The sequence below is a fragment of the Pongo pygmaeus genome, chromosome 16 (assembly GCF_028885625.2).
Source record: "Pongo pygmaeus isolate AG05252 chromosome 16, NHGRI_mPonPyg2-v2.0_pri, whole genome shotgun sequence".
NCBI lineage: Eukaryota > Metazoa > Chordata > Mammalia > Primates > Hominidae > Pongo > Pongo pygmaeus.
This window is the reverse complement of record NC_072389.2, coordinates 67,365,172-67,388,639: the sequence shown is the minus strand read 5'-3', so window position 1 is coordinate 67,388,639 and position 23,468 is coordinate 67,365,172. Positions and strand designations below refer to the sequence as shown.

Sequence of the window (23,468 nt, the reverse complement as noted above, 5' to 3'; positions counted from 1 at the left end):
GAGGTTTTGCCATGTTGACCAGGCTGGTCTCAAATTCCTGACGTCAGGTGACCTGCCTTCCTTGGCCTCCCAAAGTGCTGGGATTACACGGGTGAGCCACCGTGCCCAGCCTCCAACTTTAGATTTAAGTAGTTTTAGTGAACGTAAGAATAACCTGACAAAAGTACTTATTGTAGTGCTAAATTGAATCTTAAAAAAATTTTATCTTAAATTTTTTCAACTTGTGAAGCATAACATATATAAAAGAGTAAGCAAAACCAAAATGTACTGCCTATTTGATTGACTAAAAAGGGAACAGGTGTGCAATTATTATCGAGGTCAAGATTTAGAATATTGCTGTCACCTTAGAAGTCCTTATGTCCCCCATCATTGCTTCTCCAAAGGTAACTGTTACCCTGATTTTTATGGTAATCATATCCTTTATTTCTTTTTGTTTTTTTTTTACTACCGATACTGTTATTTTGTTTTGCATATTTTTAATCTTTCTATAAATGGCCTCATAAAATATATATTTTCTGTTTCTAGTTTTGTTCTTGTGAGATTCATCCCTATTGTTGCAGTAGATGTATTTTGCTAACTTTCATTGCTGTATAGGATTCAGTTATTTGAAAATACCACATCATTTGTATTTTTGTTGATGAACATTTGGGTTGTTTCTTGTTTATCATGAATAATGCTGCTCTGAACTTGTGTCTTTTAGTATGGATGTGTAAGATAACGTTTACTGAGGAGTGGAATTGCTGAGTCATAGGATATGACCATATTAAATAGTTTTCCAATGTGGAAAACACTTCCGCTAGCAGTATGCGAGGATAATTATTGCTTCACATCTTCACCAGCACTTGGCGTTATCAATCTTTTAAATTTTAGCCATTCTAAATGGGGATGAATAGTAGTAGTATTAGCTTGGTGCAAAAGTAATTGTAATATTACGGTTTTAATTTGCATTTCCTGGATGACTAAAGAGGTTTTGCACTTTTTATGTATTTATTGGTCTTTGGTCTTTAGATATGCTATTTTGTGAAAGTGGGTTTTGAGTCTCTTCTTCATTATTAGGTTGTCTTTTTTTCTTATTGGTTTGTAGGAATTCTTTATATATTCTGGATATGAGGCCTTTGCTAGTTAGATGTTAATATCTTCCCCGACAACATGGCTTGGCTTTTCATTTTTAGTTGTGTTGCAAGTCTCTCTACCCACAATGTAAAGTACATTTTCATTCTCTGTTTTTTTTTTCTGTTGAGACAGGGTCTTACTCTCCCAGGCAGGAGTGCAGTGGCACGATCTTGGCTTCCTGCAACCTCCGCCTCCTGGGTTCAAGTGAGTCTCCTGCCTCAGCCACCCGAGTAGCTGGAATTACAGGCATGTGCCACCATGCCCAGCTAATTTTTTTTTTTTGTAGAGACAGGGTTTTGCCACATTGCCCAGGCTGATCTCAAACTCCTGAGCTCAAGCAACCTGCTTGCCTTGGCCTCCAAAAGTGCTGGGATTACAGGCGTGAGCCACCACTCCCATCCCCATTTTCATTCATTAATAATATCTTTTGATGGCTAGACTTTTTATTTTTAATATTTATTTTCTTTATTAATCTTTTCCTTTATGGCTAATGCTTTTTTGGTGTCCTGTTTAAAAGTCTTTCCTCATTGCAAGGTCATGAAACTATGCTTCTAGAAGTTTTATATTGTCTTACTTTATGTATTTAGATTTATGGTCTATCTAAAATTGATTTTTGTGTATGGTGTGAAGTTGGGGTTAAGATTCAATTTTTGTCCATATAGCTGTCTCCTTGACACAGCACCGGTTGCCTTTGCCACTGCTCTCCATTTACCTCTTTATCATCAGTTAAGTGTCTTTATTTCTGGAATTCCTGCTTTATTCCATTGGCCATTTTTCTGTCTTTGTAGCATTCTGTCTTAGTTACTGTAACTTTGTAATCAGTCCTTTGACCTTGTTGTAGAAATCTTTAAACTCTCTTGTTCTTTAAGATTACCTTTTCTATTCTTGGTCCTTAAAATTTCCATATAAATTTTAGAATCAGCTGTTCAGTTTCTATAAAAACTTGAGGTTTTCATTGGGATTTTATTGACTGTATAAATTAATTTGGGGAGAATTTATGTCTTTATAGTATTGAGTCTTTTAACCTATAAATATAGCACATGGCTCCATTTATTTACCTCTTTTTCATTCCTCTAATAATGTTTTATAATTTTATCTGTAGAAATTGAACATCTTTTGTTGGATTGGTATAAGTGTCTTTAAAATTTGGTTGAGGCAGAATTTACATACAGTAAAGTTCACAGATCTTAAAATTTCATTTGATGAATTTGGACAATTGAATACACCTATGTGGTGATCAACAAAAACAAGATAGAGAACATTTCCATCCTTCCAAAAAGTTCCTTTGTAACCCTTTCCAGTCATTTTTCTTCTTTTGCTTTGCAAAACAAACACTTATAACTTGTCACCGTGATTACTTTTTCCAGTTCATGCATTGTTTTGTTTCTATCTTCTTTTGCTCAAAATAATGTTTTTGATATTCACCCATGTTGAGTATGTGTCTGTAGATTGTTCCTTTTCATTGCTGAATAGTATTTCATTGTATGAATATACCATAATTTTTTATCTATTTCCTGTTGATATATATTTTTTTGTTTCTGGTTTTGGCTATTACAGATATCGCTGCTATGAACATACTTGTACTAGTCTTTGATGGAGATATGTTTTTACTTCTCTTGAGTTAAATACCTGGGAGAGTAGAGTTGCTGGGTCATAGGGTAAATATGTATAACTTTTCTAAAAACTGGCAAACACTTCTCCAAAAGTTGTAATATTTTATATTCCTACCACTGGTTCCAGTTGCTACATATTCTTGACCACATTTGATATTGTCAGGCTTTTTAATTTTAGCCATTTTAGCAGATTTGATATGTTCCTCGACTGTGGTTTTAATTTACATTTTCCTAATGACTAATGATGTTGATATGGGTAGGTTTTTGTGTCCTCTCCCAGATCTCATCTTGAATTGTAATCCCCATAATCTGCCCCTCACCACCATCAAGGGAGAGACCAAGTGGTAATAATTGAATCATGGGGGTGGCTTCTCCGATACTGTTGTCGTGATAGTGAGTTACTTCTCATGAGATCTGATGGTTTTATACATGGGAGTTCCCCTGCACAAGCTCTCTTGCCTGCTATGTAAGACGTGTCTTTGCTCTTCCCTTGCCTTCTGCCATGATTGTGAGGCCTCGCCAGCCATGTGGAACTGTGAGTCTGTTAAACCTCTTTCTTTGATAAATTACCCAGTCTCAGGTATGTCTTTATTAGCAGCATGAGAATGGACTAATACACTTGATTATTATGGTTTTATAAGTCTTAAAGTAAGACCTCTGACTTGGTTTTCTTTTTTATTTTTTAAGAGTGTTTTGGCTATTTTAGGCCTTTTCCACTTATATATACCTTTTAGAATAATCTTATCATTGTTTTCAAAAGTACATGCTGCTTTTGTTAGATTACATTGAATCTGTAAATTATTATGGGGAGAATTGTAATTTTAGCAATATTGAATATTCCAGTCACATAATTCCTTTCTGTGTCTCTGACCATCTGTCAGTAATTTTCCTTCTACCTGAACAATGCCAATTATATTATTTTGTTGAATGCAGTTCTGCTGGTGACGAGTTTTTAATTTTTTTTGTCTTTCTGAAAATATCTCTATTGTTCCTTATTTCTTGAAGTATACTTTTGTGTATAGAATTCTAGGTTGTTAATGATTTTCTGAGTTTTGAAGGTGTAATTTCATTGTTGTTTGGCCTGCATTTTCTTTTGTGTATTTAGCTGTTAGTCTTACGGCATCACTTTGAAGGTAATTTCCACCCATCCCTCTCATTTTTCTATTTTTAAGAAAATCTCTTTACCTTAGATTTTCAGTAATTTTACTGTGGTGTGACTAGATATGTGTTCATTTTTGTTTATACTGTTTGGACTTCTTACTGTTTGGACATCTTGAGGTTTCATCAATTTGGGAAAAAATCCTCACTTCCCAGTTTTATTTCCCATCATTCTTTTATCCTTCATCCTTTGGCACTTCTAATGTACATAGTGGGATCTTTTCATAATATCTCATGTGTGTCTTATTTTCTCTGAGGTATTTCCAAGTTCTTTATCTGTTTATCTTTGGCTGGTTTCCTCTAATTCTCTCTTCAGCTGTTTGTATATTACTGTTAAACTCATTTATTGAATTCTTAATTGGCTTTTGTATATTTCAGTTCTTGAATTTCTATTTGGTTCTTTTTTTATAGCTTCCAAATTCTTTTCTAACATGCTCTCTTTCATCTTTTATGTCTTTGACCCTAATAAATCTAGTAGTCTGAGTAAGTCTAAAATTAGACACTTGATGTCTAGAGCTCCTGTGAATCTATTTTCTGTTGTTTCTGCTGGTTTTTGTTCCAATTTGTCATGAATCTAGTGAGCCTGTGTGTGTGTGTGTACCTCTGTGTGTGTGTGTGTGAGAGAGTGTGTGTGTATGTCTGTATGTGCACCAATCAGTGTTACTGTAGGTATTGAGATGATTTGATGCTGTGCTGCAGATCATGGGAGTCTGCCTGTTTCTAGTTCACCTTTACTCTTATGATATGGCCCTTTAGGGTCCCAGGCAAAAGAATGTGTTTTAGCAGTGCTTTTACCCTTTGGTGGGACCTGGTTTCCAATTTTGACCCTGCTAGCCTAGCTTCACAGCCTCTAGGCTGTCCCCTTTGAAATTTCCAAATACCTCTAGGAGAAACAGGTCCCCAAATTCCAGGATCATCTCCCTGGTTCTCTGTTTTACCTCCAATCTTGACTCAGTAATTTTGGGGTCAGGATTTATTTTCTCAGTGTCTTACTAACTCTGCACAGCAATCAAGCAGATGTTCTATATAGGTTTCTTTCCTTCAGCCACAGGATTATTCTTAAATACTTAGTTTGTTTCAGAAAAAGTTGCTGAATTGAATCTTTATGCCACAAAATGCTTTGTAATTGTTTCGTTGTTATAACCTTTAAAACTAAGAGAGGGCCGGGTACGGTGGCTCATGCCTTTAATCCTAGCACTCTGGGAGGCCGAGGTGGGCAGATCACCTGAGGTCAGGAGTTCGAGACCAGCCTGGCCAACATGGTGAAACCCCATCCCTACTAAAAACACAAAACTTACCTTGTCATGGTGGTGGGCACCTGTTATCCCATCTGCTCAGGAGGCTGAGGCAGGAGAATCACTTGAACCCAGGAGGTGGAGGTTGCAGTGAGCTGTGATTGTGCCACTGCACTCCAGCCTGGCAATAGAGCAAGACTCTGTCTCAAAAATAAAATAAAATAAAATAAAACTTAAGAGAAATGAATTTTTAGATCTTTTGTAAGCATCCTATTTGAGTGGACAATCTTATATTGAATTTTGTAATTTATAGTGAATAAATTTGTAAATGAAGAATTTTTCCTTTATGGTGAGCATATGGATGCCAGAACCTACCATGCTCTATTTGTTAGGTTGCTTTATAATTCAACAAATTTAAATAAGAAATTATTAAAGAAAGTAATAATTATTTAAACTTTAACAATTTTAATTTCATTCTTTCTGTATAGTATGTTGCCCATATAATGACCCTGAAGTTAGTAAGCACCTCTGTTACGATAAGAGAAAACAAGAATATTCCAGAAATACTAAAAATTCAGATAATTGGCCTGGGCACTCAAGTATCTCAGCGACCAGGAGCACAAGCACTTAAGTAAGTTTTTAAAAACTTATTTCAATTTTTATTTTTAGTTATAGTTTTAGACAAAAAAATGTGTGTTATTCAGGTTTCAAAATGATTAGTGCCAGCTCTTTAATTTCTTTTCCTTGTATATGTCAAATAGCCTTTTTATATTTGCTTTTGTTTTGTTATGGAGCTATATGGGTACTTCATCATTTGTTCTGCCCTCCCTCCTTTCCTTTGTGAATATTTATTGGATAGTATTTAATTTATAGGCTCAATACTGTAAAAGCTGTGGACAAGTACAGTAAGTTTTTGTTTTCAAGAAATGTATGCTATAGCTGATAAAAGATATACAAAAAATTAATAATTCAAGAACTATATAACATTAGACAGCTCTAGGGTAAGAAGGTATTATAAAATTAAATGCCTCATAGTTAATGCTACATGAGCTTAGTTGTGGAAGAGAATAACTGAGCTAGGAGAAGGCCTAGGTTAGCTGAATGGAAATGACTAGGAGAAGCTGGAATGGAGTAAGAGGGTGTTAAGGGTGGCATAGAAATAGGGAGAGGAGTTCATCCATGTCGTGTGATCTTTTATTCATACAACAGTGATCAGAACTTTTACAGTATTCTAAAGTTGGCTAAAGTGAGTTTTTCACATAGATGAAAGGAGTTAATTAAAACAACAAGAGCAGCAAACCAGATTGTGTGTGAGCAATTGAATGCCTGGCTAAGGAGGTTGAGCTTCAGCTCTGGATAATGTGCATGGATGGTCCTGGTTCTCAAAGAAGTTTTAAAAGGGAAATTTGTATTTTAGCCCATTAGATTACAAAAGACCTTATCTGTATCTTTCCTTGTTCTTCATTGGATTATAGGGTAGAAGCGAAATTAGAACACTGGTATATAACAGGTTTGAGACAGCAGGATATTGTACCGTCACTTGTGGCTTCAATTGGTGACACTACATCATCCTTGCTTAAAATTAAATTTGAAACCAATCCGGAGGATACTCCTGCTGACCAGACTCTGATTGTTCAGTCCCAGCCTGTGGAGATCATCTATGATGCTGTAAGTGCAAGGAGAAAGTAACTCTTTATTTAAATCATCTTATATTTCCGACGTACAGTTTTATTATTTCTCCTCTTTCATATTTAACATTTATTTACTTAATAAGTAAGTTTCCTAATAGGTTTTTCTTGTTTCAAAAGCAGTATATGTTCAGCAGCTAATTTTGATTTTTTTCGTGTTCTATACATTTTTCCCTACTTCAAGGTTTATTTATCTATGCTTATGTTAAATTTAAAAAAAATCTAATATACTTTTAAAAATTCTTGTTTATTTGCCAACTACTTCCAAATTGTTACATGTTTACTTCCTACTCCAGTTCTTTTTTGTGTATTTTCTCTTTTCTTTCAATGTTTGGAACAAATTCAAAGAGCTTTAGGAGTGATTAAAAGAATTTTAAATATTGTTCACATGGGAAAAAAGCATTGATGTTTAGATGTTATTGGAAGTGCTGGCTCAGGTTCTGTATCTATGACTTTACCTTTTACTCATGCTATCTTATCCGTCATCTCAAGTTAGTCATCAATATGGATATGGTTCACTACTCATTGCATCACTTGTAGGTTTGCCCCACCTTGTTGAGATCCCTGATGTAATTTTACTTTACGATTGAAAGCTAAATAAAGTGTGTGTGTGTGGGTGGGGGGACAGTATATAAAGACTGCAGAACTCCTTATATTTTATAATTAAAAAACTTTAATTGTGGTAAAATACACATAACTCAATTTAACATCTTAACTGTTTTTAAGTTTACAGTTCAGTAGTGTTAAGTACATTCACATTGTTGAACAACCAGTCTCCAGAACTGTTTTCATCTTGGAAAATCTCTGATTTTTTAAAAGTTTAAATTTGGCATGTAGGTAAGAGCTGAATGACTTTCTTCCTCTTAATTTTCTAAACTTCAAAGTGCAAGGGAATCTAATTACAGTGTAGAGAAGTAGAGTTTCATCTTCTGACTAATTGGAGGCTAAAACTAGAAGTAATGTCTGCTGCTACATCCATATGACGCTGTAGAACATACTTTACATCTTAATGATATGTGCACATTTGTTGCCTCTCCAGTAAGCTTGCTTAGGCTCTTCCTTTCTCCAGGTTCTCATTTACTCCAAAGGGAGATGTAGTAGGACAGAATATCTTAGGAGTTTCGCAGTTCAGAGCTACAACTGTTTAGAATTTAGGTGAAACTTTGAAGTTTACAATATGGAAAGAACTATGTGTAACTTGGTTATGTTAAAAAAATTTTCTTATAGAAAACTGTCAATGCAGTGGTTGAATTCTTTCAATCAAATAAGGGATTGGATCTTGAGCAAATAACATCAGCAACATTGATGAAGCTGGAAGAAATTAAGGAGAGAACAGCTACAGGTAAAGAATTTGAGTGTCTACATAAGCATCAGCTAAGCTTTAAAAATTTTGCCTACTCTAATGTAAACATTGTATTCAAAATATTATGTTGCTTTTTTTTTTTATTTTAAACTCAGGCTGTATTACAGTATAGAGTGGACATGGCTTTCTCAAAATCAAATATACCTGCTAGACTGGGTGAGAAAGAGCATAATATGTGGCACAGATGATTCTTCCTGCCATTACAGTTAAGAACTCACGCTTCAGAATGAGCTTGAGATGGAAAACAACCCTCCATCTCAGTTCTTAAGAAACTGTTAATCACACTGTGTGTGAATATAGTTTGAAAGATACTTACTTTTGTATAACATGACCTCTAAACTCAAGCCAACTATTTTATCCAGTTCCTTAACCAAGGAAATAATAAATTCTTCTATCCCTACATAAAATACTAGCTATGTTGGGTTTACTATACTGTGCTATAATAAGATTGTTTACTGTTGACTATATGCAGTTTTCACCTTACATGCTGAATTGAGAATCTAATTTGTGAGAAAAAGTAATACTCCTTTGTAATACTTTTCTTTTTTTTTATTTTTTATTTTATTTTATTTTTTGAGATGGAGTCTTGCTCTGTTGCACAGGCTGGAGTGCAGTGGCGCGATCTCAGCTCACTGCAAGCTCCGCCTCCTGGGTTCACACCATTCTCCTGCCTCAGCCTCCCAAGTAGCTGGGACTACAGGTGGCTGCCACCACGCCCGGCTAATTTTTTTTTGTATTTTTAGTAGAGACGGGGTTTCACCGTGTTAGCCAGGATGGTCTCTATCTCCTGACCTTGTGATCCACCTGTCTGGGCCTCCCAAAGTGCTGGGATGACAGGCGTGAGCCACTGCTCCCAACCTGTAATACTTTTCAAGTAAAACTCTTATTCTGGTTGTTAATAATATGATTACATATTTCAACTTGACCATCTAAATCTGTCATTATTTCTTATGTCTTTAGGACTTACACATATTATTGAAACTCGAAAAGTCCTTGATTTAAGGATAAATCTGAAGCCTTCTTATCTAGTAGTTCCACGGACAGGTTTCCACCATGAAAAGTCAGATCTTCTGATTTTAGATTTTGGTACATTTCAGGTAGGTATATATGCATTTTTTTGTCTGCCCATCTTTGACCTGCTTGGTAGCTAACTCTCCAACAGTTTGCTGTTTTTTTCTTCAGAGTTCACTAAACTAAATGTAGACTTATTTTTTAGCCTCTGTTTCAAGCCTAGCTTGGAGTATTTTATATATGTTTTATGACTATTAAAACAAAAAACCTCCAAATTTTCTGTAGTGGTAGGGTGATTTGACAGTAAGGACTAGATTACATCTGCCTTTTCCTAATTAGAAAGAAGCATTCATAGTTTTCATAGTTTCCAGGGCTTAATTACGCAGTGTTATTTGTTGCTTACATATTTTGACAATAGGAAATTGTACGTTTGTTAAACCACTGTCAGTAACTAAGTAGAGCAAGAGAACTTTTGGATTTTGGATTTTGAATCTCATAGAAATCCAAGCCTCCAGTAAAAGGTGACAATTTCAAATATATGAGGGGACTTCGAAGTTTGTGGAAAAATGGAATTAAAAGATACAAATAAAAAAATAAACTTTGTTTCTCAATTTAAGATCCATTAAGTTCAAGACACTTTTGTAAGTGATTATACCTGCCGTTTAGTCCATCCCTCAAGGATTGAGGGTCCTGGGAATTTAATCATGTCATTGTAGTCTTTTCTACATTACTAACTGAAGAAAAATAGGTGCTGTTCACAGATTTTTTTTTTTTTTTTTTAAGATTAGGAAACCAAAAAAAGTTAGAAGGAGCCAAATTAGGACTGTAAGTTGGGCGCCTAATGATTTCTCATAGGAAATCTTACAAAACTGCCCTCATTTGATGAGAGGAATGAGCAGAAGGAGCATCGTTGTGGTGAAGAAGGACTCTCTGGTGAAGTTTTCCTCAGTGTTTTTCTGCTAAAACTTTGGCTCACTTTCTCAAAACACTCTCATAATAAGCGGATGCTATCGTTCTTTGGGCCTCCAGAAAGTCAACAGGCAGAATGCCTGGAGCATCCCCAAAAACTGTTGTCATGACCTTTGCTCTTAACTAGTCCACTTTTGCTTTGACTGGATCACTTTCACATCATGGTAACCATTGTTTTAATTGTGATTTGTCCTTAAGATCGTACTGGTAAAGCCATGTTTCATCTCTTTTTTTTTTTTTTTTTGAGATGGAGTCTTGCTCTGTCGCCCAGGCTGGAGTGCAGTGGCGCAATCTCTGCTCACTGCAACTTTTGCCTCCTGGGTTCAAGTGATTCTCCTGCCTCAGCCTCACAAGTAGCTGGGATTACAGGCACGCATCCCCACACCTGGCTAATTTTTGTATTTTTAGTAGAGACGGGATTTCACCGTGTTGGCCTGGCTGGTCTCGAACTCCTGACCTCACGTGTTCGCTCACCTTGGCCTCCCAAAGTGCTGGGATTACAGACGTGAGCCACCTCACCCAGCGCATATTTCATCTCTTATTATAATTCTTTGAAGAAATGCTTCTGGATCTTGATCCCACACTTGTTTTTAAAATTTCCATTGAAAGCTCTACCCTTGTCTGTAGCTGATTTGAGCGCACTGGTTTTGGCTCCTGTTGATTAAAAAGTTTGCTCAGCTTTAATTTTTCAGTCAGAATTGTGTAAGCTGAATCAGTTGAAATGTCTCTGTTGTTGACTATTGTTTCTGCTGTTAATCATCGGTCCTCTTCAATTAGGGAATGAACAAGATTAAGCTTTTCTTCGCAAATTGATGTACATGGTCTGCCACTGTGGGCTTCATCTTCAAAATTGTCTTCACCCTTCTTAAAATTAGTTATCTATTTGTAAACTGCTAATTTCTTTGGGGCACTGTTCCCATACATTTTTCATAAAGCATTACTGATTTCACCATTCTTTCACCCAAGCTTCAGCATAAATTTGGTCTTTGTTTTTGCCTCAATTTTAGCAGAATTCATGTTGTTATTATTGGGGGGGCCCTTTTCAAACTGAAGCCTTAATCTTCTTAGTGACTCAAACTAAATCCTGTTCAGTCATGTTATAAAAAGTTAGTACAAGTTTCTTTTGGTACAAAACAGTTTTGAAATTCATGCATAGTTTTTTCATAATGGGCATTTTCCATCAACTTTTTGAAGATCCCTTGTATACTCCTGAATTGATCCTTGCTTCCACCGGGAAGGGGGAAAAGGCAGTACAAATTGGAGCTGAATTATAGTGGCCTAATTTTATTCCTGTGGTATAGTGCCGAGAAGGAACAAAACGCTGCTATCTAATGGTGAAGGGTGTAGGGTAGGGGTCAGGGGAGCTGAACTCGAAGTGGCAATAATTCCTGAGAGCCAGAAAGAGGAGGAGTTATACATCTAGACAAGTTATTCGAGGCAGACAGCTCAAACATGAAAATGTGCTGAACACCTATTTCTCTAATAGAGATGTATGCCGAAATATTATATGTTTACAAATAATTATCTGAAAATGAAAATGTTTATTCATTAAGAGCAATATTTTCAATTTGTTAGGTTTTAACTAACTAAATGCAAGACTAAAACCTAACTAAAGTATGTTGATGTATGTGCTTTTCTGTTTTGGAAAAAAAAATGGAAATTTGTCCTTCATTTTAGCTCAACAGTAAAGATCAAGGTTTACAGAAGACTACTAATTCATCTCTGGAAGAAATAATGGATAAGGCATATGACAAGTTTGATGTTGAAATAAAAAATGTACAACTACTTTTTGCAAGAGCAGGTAAACTGTTATTCAGCTTTTAGCATCTTGGGATTATGTTGGGTAGTTTGTGTAATATATGTGTATATATGTGTGCCTATATATCTACCCTGACAACCATTTTGCACACATATTCTTTTGGCCGCTTAAATAAACCATGTAGGACACTATCAGTGTAAATTACTGCAACATTTATAAATAGAAATGGAAATTTGGCTAGTCATCTTAAGATACCTAGCTCCATTTCAATCTAAGCCTATGCATAGCCTATGTTTTTGTAATGTGACTGTAAAACTGCTTAGAACACAAAATGGAAGTTGCAGTGGAATCGTGTTTTTCTGTCTTACTGCTTTTGGGATGACTCAATATTATTTTCCTTGCTGCCTTCATTATTAAATATTATACTATATTAGCCTAGTCTTTATTTCAATAATATTATTAGTATTATGCTTTCTACTTTTGTAGATATCTGAGAAATATATATCTACAAAATAGTAGATATAGTCAATATATTAAAGATAATTAACTTAATTATTTTCCAAAAGCTTTGGTGTTTTCTATGCTTATATAAATATTTTTGTTTTTTTTAAAGACTTATTTAGTTTCTAGAAGCAATACATATTTATTAATTATCCTTGATCATAGTATCACGTGGTAGATCATTAGAGGAAAGGACAGTTATAGTCTATATGTGCAGAGTTTATACTCTAGTAGGAGTGTTGAGATTTATTAAAATGTAAATGCATAATGCTCTACTTACTTTTCATATATGAAGAGCCTGTTAATTCCTTGGAGTATTTACACAGACCATTAAAATTGCCTTATCTTTTGTATTTACTTAAGAATAATTGGATTATAAGTCATAAAAGATTTTCAGTCATTGTCATCAATAAAGATCTGCATAGGACTCTATTAGTTATTGGAAAATCTGTTTTTGGGACCTTCTTATTTGAAGAAAAGTGATTATTATTCTTTTTTGGTCATGAAATTTTGTTTGATAAAACTCTGCTTTGCTTTGGAATTGTGTGCTAAGCTGGGTGTAAATATTGTACTTAGGAACCCTGTAGTTCTTTTTCTTTTTTCTTGTTTTTCCTCCTCTTTTCACTGTAATTATCAACCTTGGTCACTAATTCTGGAATTGAGGTAATAGATCCTGGGCTTTGTTTTTCCTGTTTACTTTGAAATGCAAGATGTTATGTGAACATTCTTCAAATAGAATTATTTTATATCACAGTCTTTGATGCTGTCAGTCTGTATTTAAAAAGCATAGGTTATTTAACTGATATGCTGAAAGAAGTAAAAATTGGTAGTCATTGACTCTGGATTAATTTATAGTGATTTTCCATAGAATGTCTGACAATTTAAAATAATATTCATTAAAAATAATATCCGTGTTCCACAGCTGTTTGTAAAAATAATAAATAATATCTTAAATTATTTTTTAAAGAGGAAAACTGGAAAAAGTGTCGATTTCAGCATCCATCAACTATGCATATATTGCAACCCATGGATATTCATGTTGAGTTGGCCAAGGCCATGGTAGAAAAAGACATTAGAATGGCCAGGTAATGTATGAACTTCTTTTATATTAGAAAATCAACAGGTGAAATATGTCTGCATCAGTTGCTAGAATTTAAGGAAGCAAAGATAGATTTCTGTGGGAGACAGAAAAAACGATTATTCCATTTTGCAGCAGAAATATATTTTTAAGAAAATGTATATTTGAATTATACATCAACTCTTATTTCAGAAATATTTGAACTTTTACATTCTGTAAAAGTTGATGGTTCATGTTTTTGAACGAATCGAATCCAATGCTTAATATCAACAAAATAAAATCTTCGAAAACATTCGAGGCTCTTTTGATAATGAAATCCCATATAATCCTGAGAAAAATCAAAGGACATAAAAATAAAAAATTAATTTTGAATTTAAGTAGACAGTTATGAAATGTTTATACTGTTTTTAAAAAACAGATATATTGAAATATAATTGATGTTCAATAAGCTGCATCCATTTAAAGTTTACAGTTTGATAAATATTGCCTTAGCTATATAGCCATGAAACCATACTCATGGTTAAGATAATGAACACACCATCTCCAAAAGTGTCCTTGTTCCCCCTTTGTATTCCTTTCTTTCCTTCCCTACTTAAATTTCTCTTCCCCCAGTCCCTGGACAACACTGGTCTGCTTCCTGACACTATAGATTTGTTAGAATTTTCTAGAATTTTACGTAAATAGAATCTTAGACTTTCAACTTTTTTGTTTAACATCTTTAATTCAACATGATTAATTTGAGATTCATTCATGTTGTATGTATCAGTTCATTGATACCCTTTATTCAGCATAATTAATTTGAGATTCATTCATGTTGTATGTATCAGTCGTTCATTGATACCCTTTATCAGGTGGATGTTAAACCAACTTTTCATTACCGATTAACCTCACTTGGTAATGATGAACATCCCTAATCCAAAGACCAAAAATTTGAAATGTTCCAAAATTTGAAACTTTTTGAGAGTCAACATGATGTCACATGTGGAAAATTCTGCACATAAGTTCTTAATACAAGCTTCGTTTCTTTCACAAAATTATTAAAAATTTTGTATAAAATTACCTTCAAATTATGTGTACAAGGTATGAATGAAACATAAATCAATTTCATGTTTAGACTTGGGTCCTATCTGCAGGATATCTCGTTATGTAATACAAATATTCCAAAATCTTAAATACTTCTTGCCCCATTTCTGATAAGGGATACTCAACCCATATGTATTATTCTTTTAAAATATTTTTGGACTTGTTTTGCCAAAATTTTGTTACAAAGTTTTATATTTGTGCTAATGAGGGATATTGGTCTGTGCTTTTCTTGTTTTGGTATCAGGATAATGTTGGCCTCGTGTGTTGGGTTTTCTGGAAGATATTGTGTAGAACTAGTATTATTTTTTCCTAAAATGCTAGGTAGAATTCACCAGTAAAGTCATCCGGTCCTGGAGTTTTCATTTTGAGAGGTGTTTAACTACAAACTCATGTTTTTTCATAGATATAGGGCTAGATTATCTATTCTTTTGAATGATCTGTATGTTCCAAGTGTTTGAGTTTGTGTGTTTTAAGGAATTTGTCCATCTTAGTTGTTGAATGTGTTGGCATAAAACTGTTCATGATGCTTTCCTCTTACCTATTTAATACATGAAGAATCTGTAGTGATGTTATTTCTTTTAGTCCTGATGTTAGTAATTTGTGCCTTTTCTATTTTTCTCCTGATCACTGTGATCAGACGTTTATCAATTTTGTTGATCTTCTGAGAAACCCAGCTATTGGTTTCCATTATCTCTCTTTTGATTCTTTTTTTTCCTGATTTCCTCTCTGATATTTATTATTTCTTTCTTTTGCTTACTTTGTATTTCATTTGCTTTTCAGTCCTAGTTTCTTAAGGTAGAAGCTGAGGTCACTGATGTGAGACCTTAGTTTTTTTCCAATATAGGCATTTAGTGCTTTATATTTCCTTCTCTATAGTGCTTTACTGTACCCCAGTGTGGCATCCAGCAACTAGGCATCTGTCAGCTTGAGCTGTTCACAGCTTAGTCAGGAAGACAAAGATAAACAACAACAACCAGAAAGAGCTTTATGACCAGCACATAGCTGCCACAAGGCTATTGAGACAAATAAACCTGAGGCAATTACATTGAGTAGGGAAACAGAATAGAAGCACCTGCCAAAAAGTAAGCAACTGATAAAAGCACAATGGTGATTCGTAGTGAGTAAAACAGATGTCCTCATGGAGCTGACATTTTAATCAGAGGAGACATAAAATAAACAAATATAAATGTGATATGTCAGGTGCTGCCAAGTGCTATGTATAGAAAGAAATAAAGCAAGGCAATGGGATAGAGAGTGATGAGGTTAAATACTCTTTGATGTTTATAATAAGAATCTTTGATACCAAGAAGTAGTGTTTTGGTTTTGAAAGGTAGAGAATTGTGTTTGGAAAGATTTTCATAAAAATTAGTTAAGTTAAAGAGGTTTGGCTACTTAAGAGGGATATGTTGAAATTATCTTAAAACTTAGCTAACATAGAACTTCCCATTTCCTGACAATGTTGTCTAAATTAGGCATTAGTGTAATTAGATTAAAACACGTCAAAAGTTTAGGCATGTTTTAATCTAATTACATTAATGCAGTTCTTTCCCTCGTTTGTAATATAGAGATGCTGACTTAAAACCACTGAATTGTATTTTTAGATTTAAAGTGTCAGGAGGACTTCCTTTGATGCATGTGAGAATTTCTGACCAGAAGATGAAAGATGTGCTATATTTGATGAACAGTATACCTTTGCCACAGAAATCATCAGCCCAGTCTCCAGAGAGACAGGTAAATAGATACAATAAAATGTATAACCCTATATTTATTGTTTTAGAGCAGTGATGAAAAGTCAGTTTCAGGGCAAGGTTTATAAGTGAAAGGACCAAAAGTACAGAAATGAAAGTAAAATGTCTTTCAAATTTATAACGTGTTTTAAATAAAGTTAGAGGGGAAAAAAACTAACAAAAATCTTCTTTAGAATCTTGCAAATAAAACAATTGGTATAAAATTTTCTTATGTGTTAGACTTATAAGTTCTAGGTCACTTTAATTGGAATTGGTCTTTACACAGTAGAAATGTTGGATTTCTACTTTGAAATGAAGTTTGATAAAGCCAGCTCATGGTGATACCATGTGCCAAGGACCTATAAAAAAAGATGTACTTTAATATTGTAATAGACAGAATGTAAATGATATATAGTAATAATAGACTAACTTACTAGAGCTACGCTTAGTTTTGTCCTTGTAGATGTGAGTGGTAGACTTAATAATTTGTAAATTCTAGCCAATTATTAATTGATTACACAATATATCTTGTTGGAAGATTTGTATATTGTGTTATATTGTGTGTATGTGTCTTTCCATATCTCTTTGTCCTCTATTACTTTTTAGTCTTCCTCTCATTTATGACATTTAATCCTGCCAAGTCATCCTTTTTAAGAAAACTTTTTGTATTTGCTAGGTATCCTCAATTCCTATTATTTCAGGTGGGACAAAAGGTCTGCTTGGTACTTCACTGTTGCTAGACACTGTGGAATCAGGTAAGGAAAGTAAAATACTCTTTCTCTATTAAATTAAGCCTATACATTGTTATATAGAGATAACATTTTCAGAAAATAAGGGCAATCTGAAAGTGCTGTAGTAATTTACTGGTTTTAGTTCTAGTTGTGCTACATTAGTGTGACTTTGAGTCTCTTATCCCCTTTAAGCCCAAGTTTCTGTCTTCGTTGGACAAATGAAGGGATTTTTTTTTGTAGTTGACAATGCTTCAGATTCTAAATAAACTACTTTTTTTGGCCCCAGTCTCTAATGAGCTTTTCTCTAGCTTTGACCTAACTGATCTGTTTTAATTTTGAACTAGAATGTAAGCTTCATCAGGACAGGACCATGTCTATCCTGGTCATTCTGGTATCCTTAGTGGCTGGCATAGCCACGTGGTAGATAATGCCCAATAAATATTTTGTTGAATATTGAGTGAATGAACTATAGGGAAAAACAGAACCATTGAAGAAAAGAACATAGTGCTATTTGATTTCAAATATTATTACATGTCAGGTTGAGTCACTTGGTGGAAGTTTAAAAAAGGCAGCTATTCTGATGCTGAATATGAAGATTATATCTAATAAATGAATTTCACTTTTTAGAGATATAGGTTTGAGTGTTTCATGCAGTTTTCAATATACATTGTCTCAGATCAAATAAATGTCTTTTTCCTTTAGAGTCTGATGATGAGTATTTTGATGCTGAAGATGGAGAACCACAGACTGGTAAAAGTATGAAAGGATCAGAATTTAAAAAAGCTGCAGAGGTCCCAAATGAGGAGCTCATCAATCTTCTACTCAAGTTTGAAATTAAAGAAGTATGTGCTTTTTTGTCTATAAATAGATATATTCTGGCTGTCACTATCTTGTAAGCTATCCTCAAGCTAGACCCAAATGTCAAGTATATTAAAAATGTGGTACTCTGTCTTTCCTGCTGCCCAACACACATGCACATACACACTCTCACACACACAAAGATTTTTAAAAATGAAATGCTTTTAAAAAAAACTGATGTAAGAGTGATCTGTGGCATATCTAATTTATTCTGGTAGAGCTTAGACTTTTAATTAGGACTTACTTTTCTGCAGAAAATTTTTATGACATGCCTACTTTAATTTTTTAAACCTTTCACTTTTAAGCTAAATAATATTGCTCATTATCATGTTTATGATTTGGAAAAATGTAAATAACCTAAATTTCCAACATACGTTTACAGACTTTAAAAGTCATATGGTAAAAGGAAACATGGAGAGATGTTCATGGTATGTCATTATTTGGGAAAACAAAAAGATTATAATACCAAGGATATTATGATTCCATTTGAAGTTATATTTATATGTTTTCTTTGGTAAATGACAGACAGTGTTCATCTCTGGGTGGTGAGATTACAGGTTTTTATATGTGCCTGCTTCCTTTTCCATGTATTCCAGATTTCTATAAAAAATTTGTCTTGCTTTGCTAATAAAACAAAAAGGATAGAAAATGGAGGTGTTCCGTATTGACTGTTTCATATGCCAAAGTGAGAGCATGTCGTAAAATATAATGTCAGAAATACTACATTTTAGCTGTGTGTACAAACCTAAGTATTATTGGTATTTGTTTAGAGAAAGGTATGTTCTTTACTGTTAGCCTTCTTCAACTTCTCTCTTTCTCCATACTACATCCAAAATATCATTAAATCCCATGACCCTAACTTCAAAATGCATTCAGATGATTGCTCTTCCTTTCTGCTGCTACTGTACTGTCCAAGTCACTGTAATCTTCTTGCCTGGATTATTTTGCAATAGCCTCTTAACTGTCTTTGCTTCCATCAGGTGCTCTGTTATGTCATTTGCCAGACTGATCCTTTAAAAGTGAATGTCAGGCCGGGCGTGGTGGCTCACGCCTGTAATCCCAGCACTTTGGGAGCCCGAGGTGGGTGGATCATCTGAGGTCAGGAGTTCAAGACCAGCCTGGGCAACATGGTGAAACCCCATCTCTACTAAAAATACAAAATTAGCCAGGCGTGGTGGTGGGCACCTGTAATCCCAGCTGCTCGGGAGGCTGAGGCAGGAGAATTGCTTGGACCTGGGCGGTAAACGTTGCAGTAAGCTGAGACTGCACCACTGCACTCCAGCCTAGGTGACAGAGCAAGACTTTGTCTCTAAAATAAAATAAAGTAAAATAAAAATAAAAGGGAATGTCAGATCAGGTTACTACTCTGCTCAATATCCTCCACTGACTTCAAATGTCACTAAAAGTAAAGGACTAAGTCCTTCCCATGGCCTACAAGGCCTTACATTTGTAACACCTCATGTGACTGGCCAGTTCTTTCCTGCCTTGCTCACTCTGCTTTAGCCATATTCCATTTATCCCTTCAATAGGTATTGATCATGTGCCATTATTACCAGACATTATTTTAGATACTGGAAAATAGCAGTGAGTAAAGTTCTTGCCGCATGGAGCTTACAGTTGTCTTATGTTTTTCCTTCTGTATACCAAAGCACATTCTTTGTGCTTGCTATTTCCTTTGCCTGGAACACTCTTTTCCTGGATGGCTTGATTTTTTTTTTTTTTTTAACTTACTTCAGGTATTTGTTCAATTGTCATCTTATTGGAAAGATCTGACCACCCAAGACAAGACAGCAACCTTCATTTTCTCCAACTTTTCCTAGAATGTAAACTTCATGGTGGTAAAGAATGTGTTAATTTGTTTTCTGTTACTATAACAGAATACCTCAGCCTCCCAAAAGGCTGAGATTACAGGCACATACCACCACACCCAGCTAATGTTTTGTATTTTTTGTGGAGATGCGGTTTCACTATGTTGCCCAGCCTGGTCTTGAAGTCTCGGGCTCAAGTGATCCGCCTGCCATGGCCTCCCAAAGTGCTGGGATTACAGGCGTGAGCCACCGCACTTGGCCTCTTCTTTAAGTATTTTTAAAGTGTTATCTAAGTATGTAATTATAACATCTGCTAATAATAGTATTTTTTGCCTTTTTTCAGTATTTATATTATTCTGGTTATTATTGCTGCCTATCAAGTTAAATAGCTTAAAACAACTATTTTATTTTGCTTACAGGTTTGTGGGTTAGGAATTTTGGAAGGGTTCAACTAGGTAATTGTGTGTATAGTCTTTCATTTGGTTGCATTCTGATGTTGACTGGGGCTGCAGTCATCTGAAGCCTCAAGCTGGATGTCCATGTGGCTCACTTATGAGGCTTGCAGTTGATACTGGCTATTGGCTGGGAGCTCAGCTGGGACTGTTGACTGAAACACTTTACCGCCACTCAGCATGGTAAAAGCCATGGTAGTCTGAGTGGTTGAACTTTTTACATGGTGGCTGGCTTCCCGCAGTATGAGTGTTCCCAGGTGAGAGTATCATGGTCTTTTTTGACACCAGAAGTCCTTATAGTATCAGTTCCTTTCTACTCTATTGATTTAAGCATTCACAAGCCTGCCCATATTCAAAGGGTGGAGACAAAGATCTACACCTTTTGATTAGACTATCAAAAGCACTTACATCTTTTAAAAATTACCATGTTTTATTTTTTATTGGATAAATCTACAGGCTATAATTTCCAGAGTTAACTTAAATAGTAGTATGATAGTGAACATCTTGTCTTGCTTTCTACTTTAATGGGGATGCTTTTAAAAAAATTACTAAACATGATTTTTGCTTTGAAATACAGGTTTAAGAAAATCATATTCAGAAAGAATCTATACATTCCTATTTTACTAAATTAGAAAACGTAAACAATGAAGTTAAATTTTGTCATAATTTTTTTATAAATGTACTTATATTCTCAACAATAAAGTTTTGTAATTCCCATTTATATTAAATAGCTATTAAATTATATTTAATATAATTTCCAATTATATTAAATAGCTATATATTAAATAACTTTGCTATAGTATGAGCAGAGTTACTATTCTCATGGTGATGTGTATGGAGAAAGGTTTTGTTTTCATTATTTTAAGTATGATTCAGACTTCTTATCAACTTTTCATTGACTCTAATTCTTTTAGGTGATTTTGGAATTTACTAAACAGCAGAAAGAAGAAGATACAATTCTAGTATTTAATGTTACTCAGTTAGGAACAGAGGCTACAATGAGAACATTTGACTTAACTGCGGTATCTTATTTAAAGAAAATCAGCTTGGATTATCATGAAATTGAAGGTAATAGCCATAAAAATAGAAATAATAGCCTATAATAAAGATAGCACTTTTGAGTATCTGAAACACTTTCGTTTGTATTGTATTTATAATAAATAATAGCTGCACTGTTCTAAGCACTTTACAAGTAATAACTCATTTAATCCTTATAGCAATGCTATGGGGTAGGCAGTGTTGTAATCTACAGTTTAAATGTAAGTAAACTAAGGCACAGACTGATTGTATTTATTTACTAATCGTCACAGGGCTAATAATTGACTGAACCATGATTAAAACCCTGGAAATCTGGCCCTAGGGTCTGTGCTCTTAATTAATATTATCTTTTGCCTCAGAGAGTCTGTAAAAATCCCCTTGATATGGGGAATATTATTCCTGTTTTATAAACAAATAAAGGCTAAATAAAGATTAAGTGGCTTACTTAATATCCTATATTTAATGAATGACAAAACTTAGAGTTTATCTCTGGTCATATGTTATTGAAGGCCTTGTTCTTTCTATTAAATAGTATTCATATACCACAAGAAACACCAGGTTATAAAAATAAAAATGATAGGACATAAAGTTAGTTCTTTCAGAAACTCTGATTGTCATATACCACAAGAAACACCAGGGTTATAAAAATAAAAATGATAGGATGTAAAGTTAGTTCTTTCAGAAACTCTTGATTGTTTATTCATTTCAGTGTATATATTGTGTGCTCAGGTATTTGAGGCATGTTGGAATGGACAAATCTACAGTAATTAAAATTCCCTAATATTTCCCTAATGCTTTAGTCAAATACAGTTGTCCCTTGGTACCTGTGGGGCATTGATACTGGGACTTCTGTGGGTACCAAAATCCATGGTGCTCAAGTTCCTTATATAAAATGGCATTGTATTTTCATATAACCTATGCATAGCCTTCCATATACTTTAAATCTCTAGATTGCTTCTAATACCTAATACATTGTAAATACTATGTAAACAGTTGTTACACCATATTGGTTTTAAAAATGTTTGTATTTTTAATTTTTTATTGTTGTTTTTAATTTTTTTTAATATTTCAATCTGAAGTTGGTTTATACTATGGATTGGAATCCTTGGATATAGAACACTGACTGTGTAAAGACCTATGTTTTATAACTTTTTAATAGTTGAAACTAAAACAAATCTCAATTTAGAAGAAAAATATTTTATGTGTTAGTAATTTCTATAGGACCTGTGTTAAGATAAGGTTTACATTATTGTCTTGAGGGAAAAAATGTAAATAACAAATTTTCTAGGCTATTTTTTCCTTTAGTGAAGGTTATGCCCTTGGAAGTCAAGGGAAAATTTTGAGATCTCTCAGAAGCAAGAGTTACAGAATTGCAAATAACAAAAGATGGATAAAATGGTGGACAAATTACTTCTCCCTCCACAGCTTTTGGAGGCAGTTCCTTGGTACATCTACCTCAGGATATAAAGGACATCTGGCAGTACCTGTTGTTTTTAAGTTAAAAAGGAGTTTAACAGTTCTCTCTTAAGGAAAAAAAACAAAAAGAAAGCTTTCCTCTTTTAAGTCACCTCTCATAGTTTAAACAAAAGGAAATTATTTACATTTCTTTAATAGAAGTAAAATAAATTATTTGTCAATTTTAGAAGTCACCTGTGAAATCAGGTGAAAATAAATATGCATGTTTTTGTCTAAGTTGGATGTCAGAGGTAACAATTTGGATTGGTTAATTTCTTCAACAGTGATGGCCTTTGTATTTAATAACTGTGACAGCATGCAAAGATTTTCTTTTAAAGCTTAATTAACAAATTTTAAAAAATCTAAAATGTTTCAAATTACAAAAGAGCAATTTATTTGAAACACTTTTTTTTTCCTTTTTCTTTAATCTAGGATCCAAAAAGAAGCCCCTTCACTTGATTAGCTCTTCTGACAAACCTGGGTTAGATCTTTTGAAAGTGGAGTATATTAAGGTAAGGGCTATATAATGATTATATATTTATTGTATACTCCAAACTATATCTCTGGAAGGAAAAATATGACAGTAAGTTACTAATGGCTCTGGATGTATATCACAGTTTCTAATTAGAAGGAAATCTGTTTCTTTTTTCATTTGTACACCTTCTTTTTCTTTCACTTAAGTACAGGGCTATTATTATACAAAGTCACTAAACTTCTTGTTCCCAGAGATGGAAGCCTGGGATGAAGTAGGTACCATTTGTCTTCTAGGGCATAGCCACATACCTATACTGATTATAGGTCATATATAGGTGACATTTGGCTGAGTAT

The 23,468-nt window shown here is 34.2% G+C and overlaps 1 protein-coding gene across 5 annotated transcripts in view; it reads left to right on the top strand.

Moving 5' to 3' along the window:
- VPS13C (vacuolar protein sorting 13 homolog C) overlaps positions 1-23,468 on the top strand; it is a 196,905-nt gene that overhangs the window by 60,949 nt on the left and 112,488 nt on the right. For all 5 annotated transcript variants that reach the window (XR_010123963.1, XM_054450335.2, XM_054450337.2 and 2 more), the window contains 11 exons: positions 5,608-5,750; positions 6,595-6,787; positions 8,035-8,149; positions 9,131-9,267; positions 11,828-11,951; positions 13,378-13,495; positions 16,173-16,302; positions 16,975-17,053; positions 17,732-17,871; positions 21,062-21,215; positions 23,073-23,152. Coding sequence is in view for 4 of the 5 variants with exons in the window: in XM_054450335.2 (XP_054306310.1) it covers positions 5,608-5,750; positions 6,595-6,787; positions 8,035-8,149; positions 9,131-9,267; positions 11,828-11,951; positions 13,378-13,495; positions 16,173-16,302; positions 16,975-17,053; positions 17,732-17,871; positions 21,062-21,215; positions 23,073-23,152 (1,413 nt within the window). In the remaining variant the exon portion in view is untranslated. The remainder of the gene's footprint in view (positions 1-5,607; positions 5,751-6,594; positions 6,788-8,034; positions 8,150-9,130; positions 9,268-11,827; positions 11,952-13,377; positions 13,496-16,172; positions 16,303-16,974; positions 17,054-17,731; positions 17,872-21,061; positions 21,216-23,072; positions 23,153-23,468) is intronic.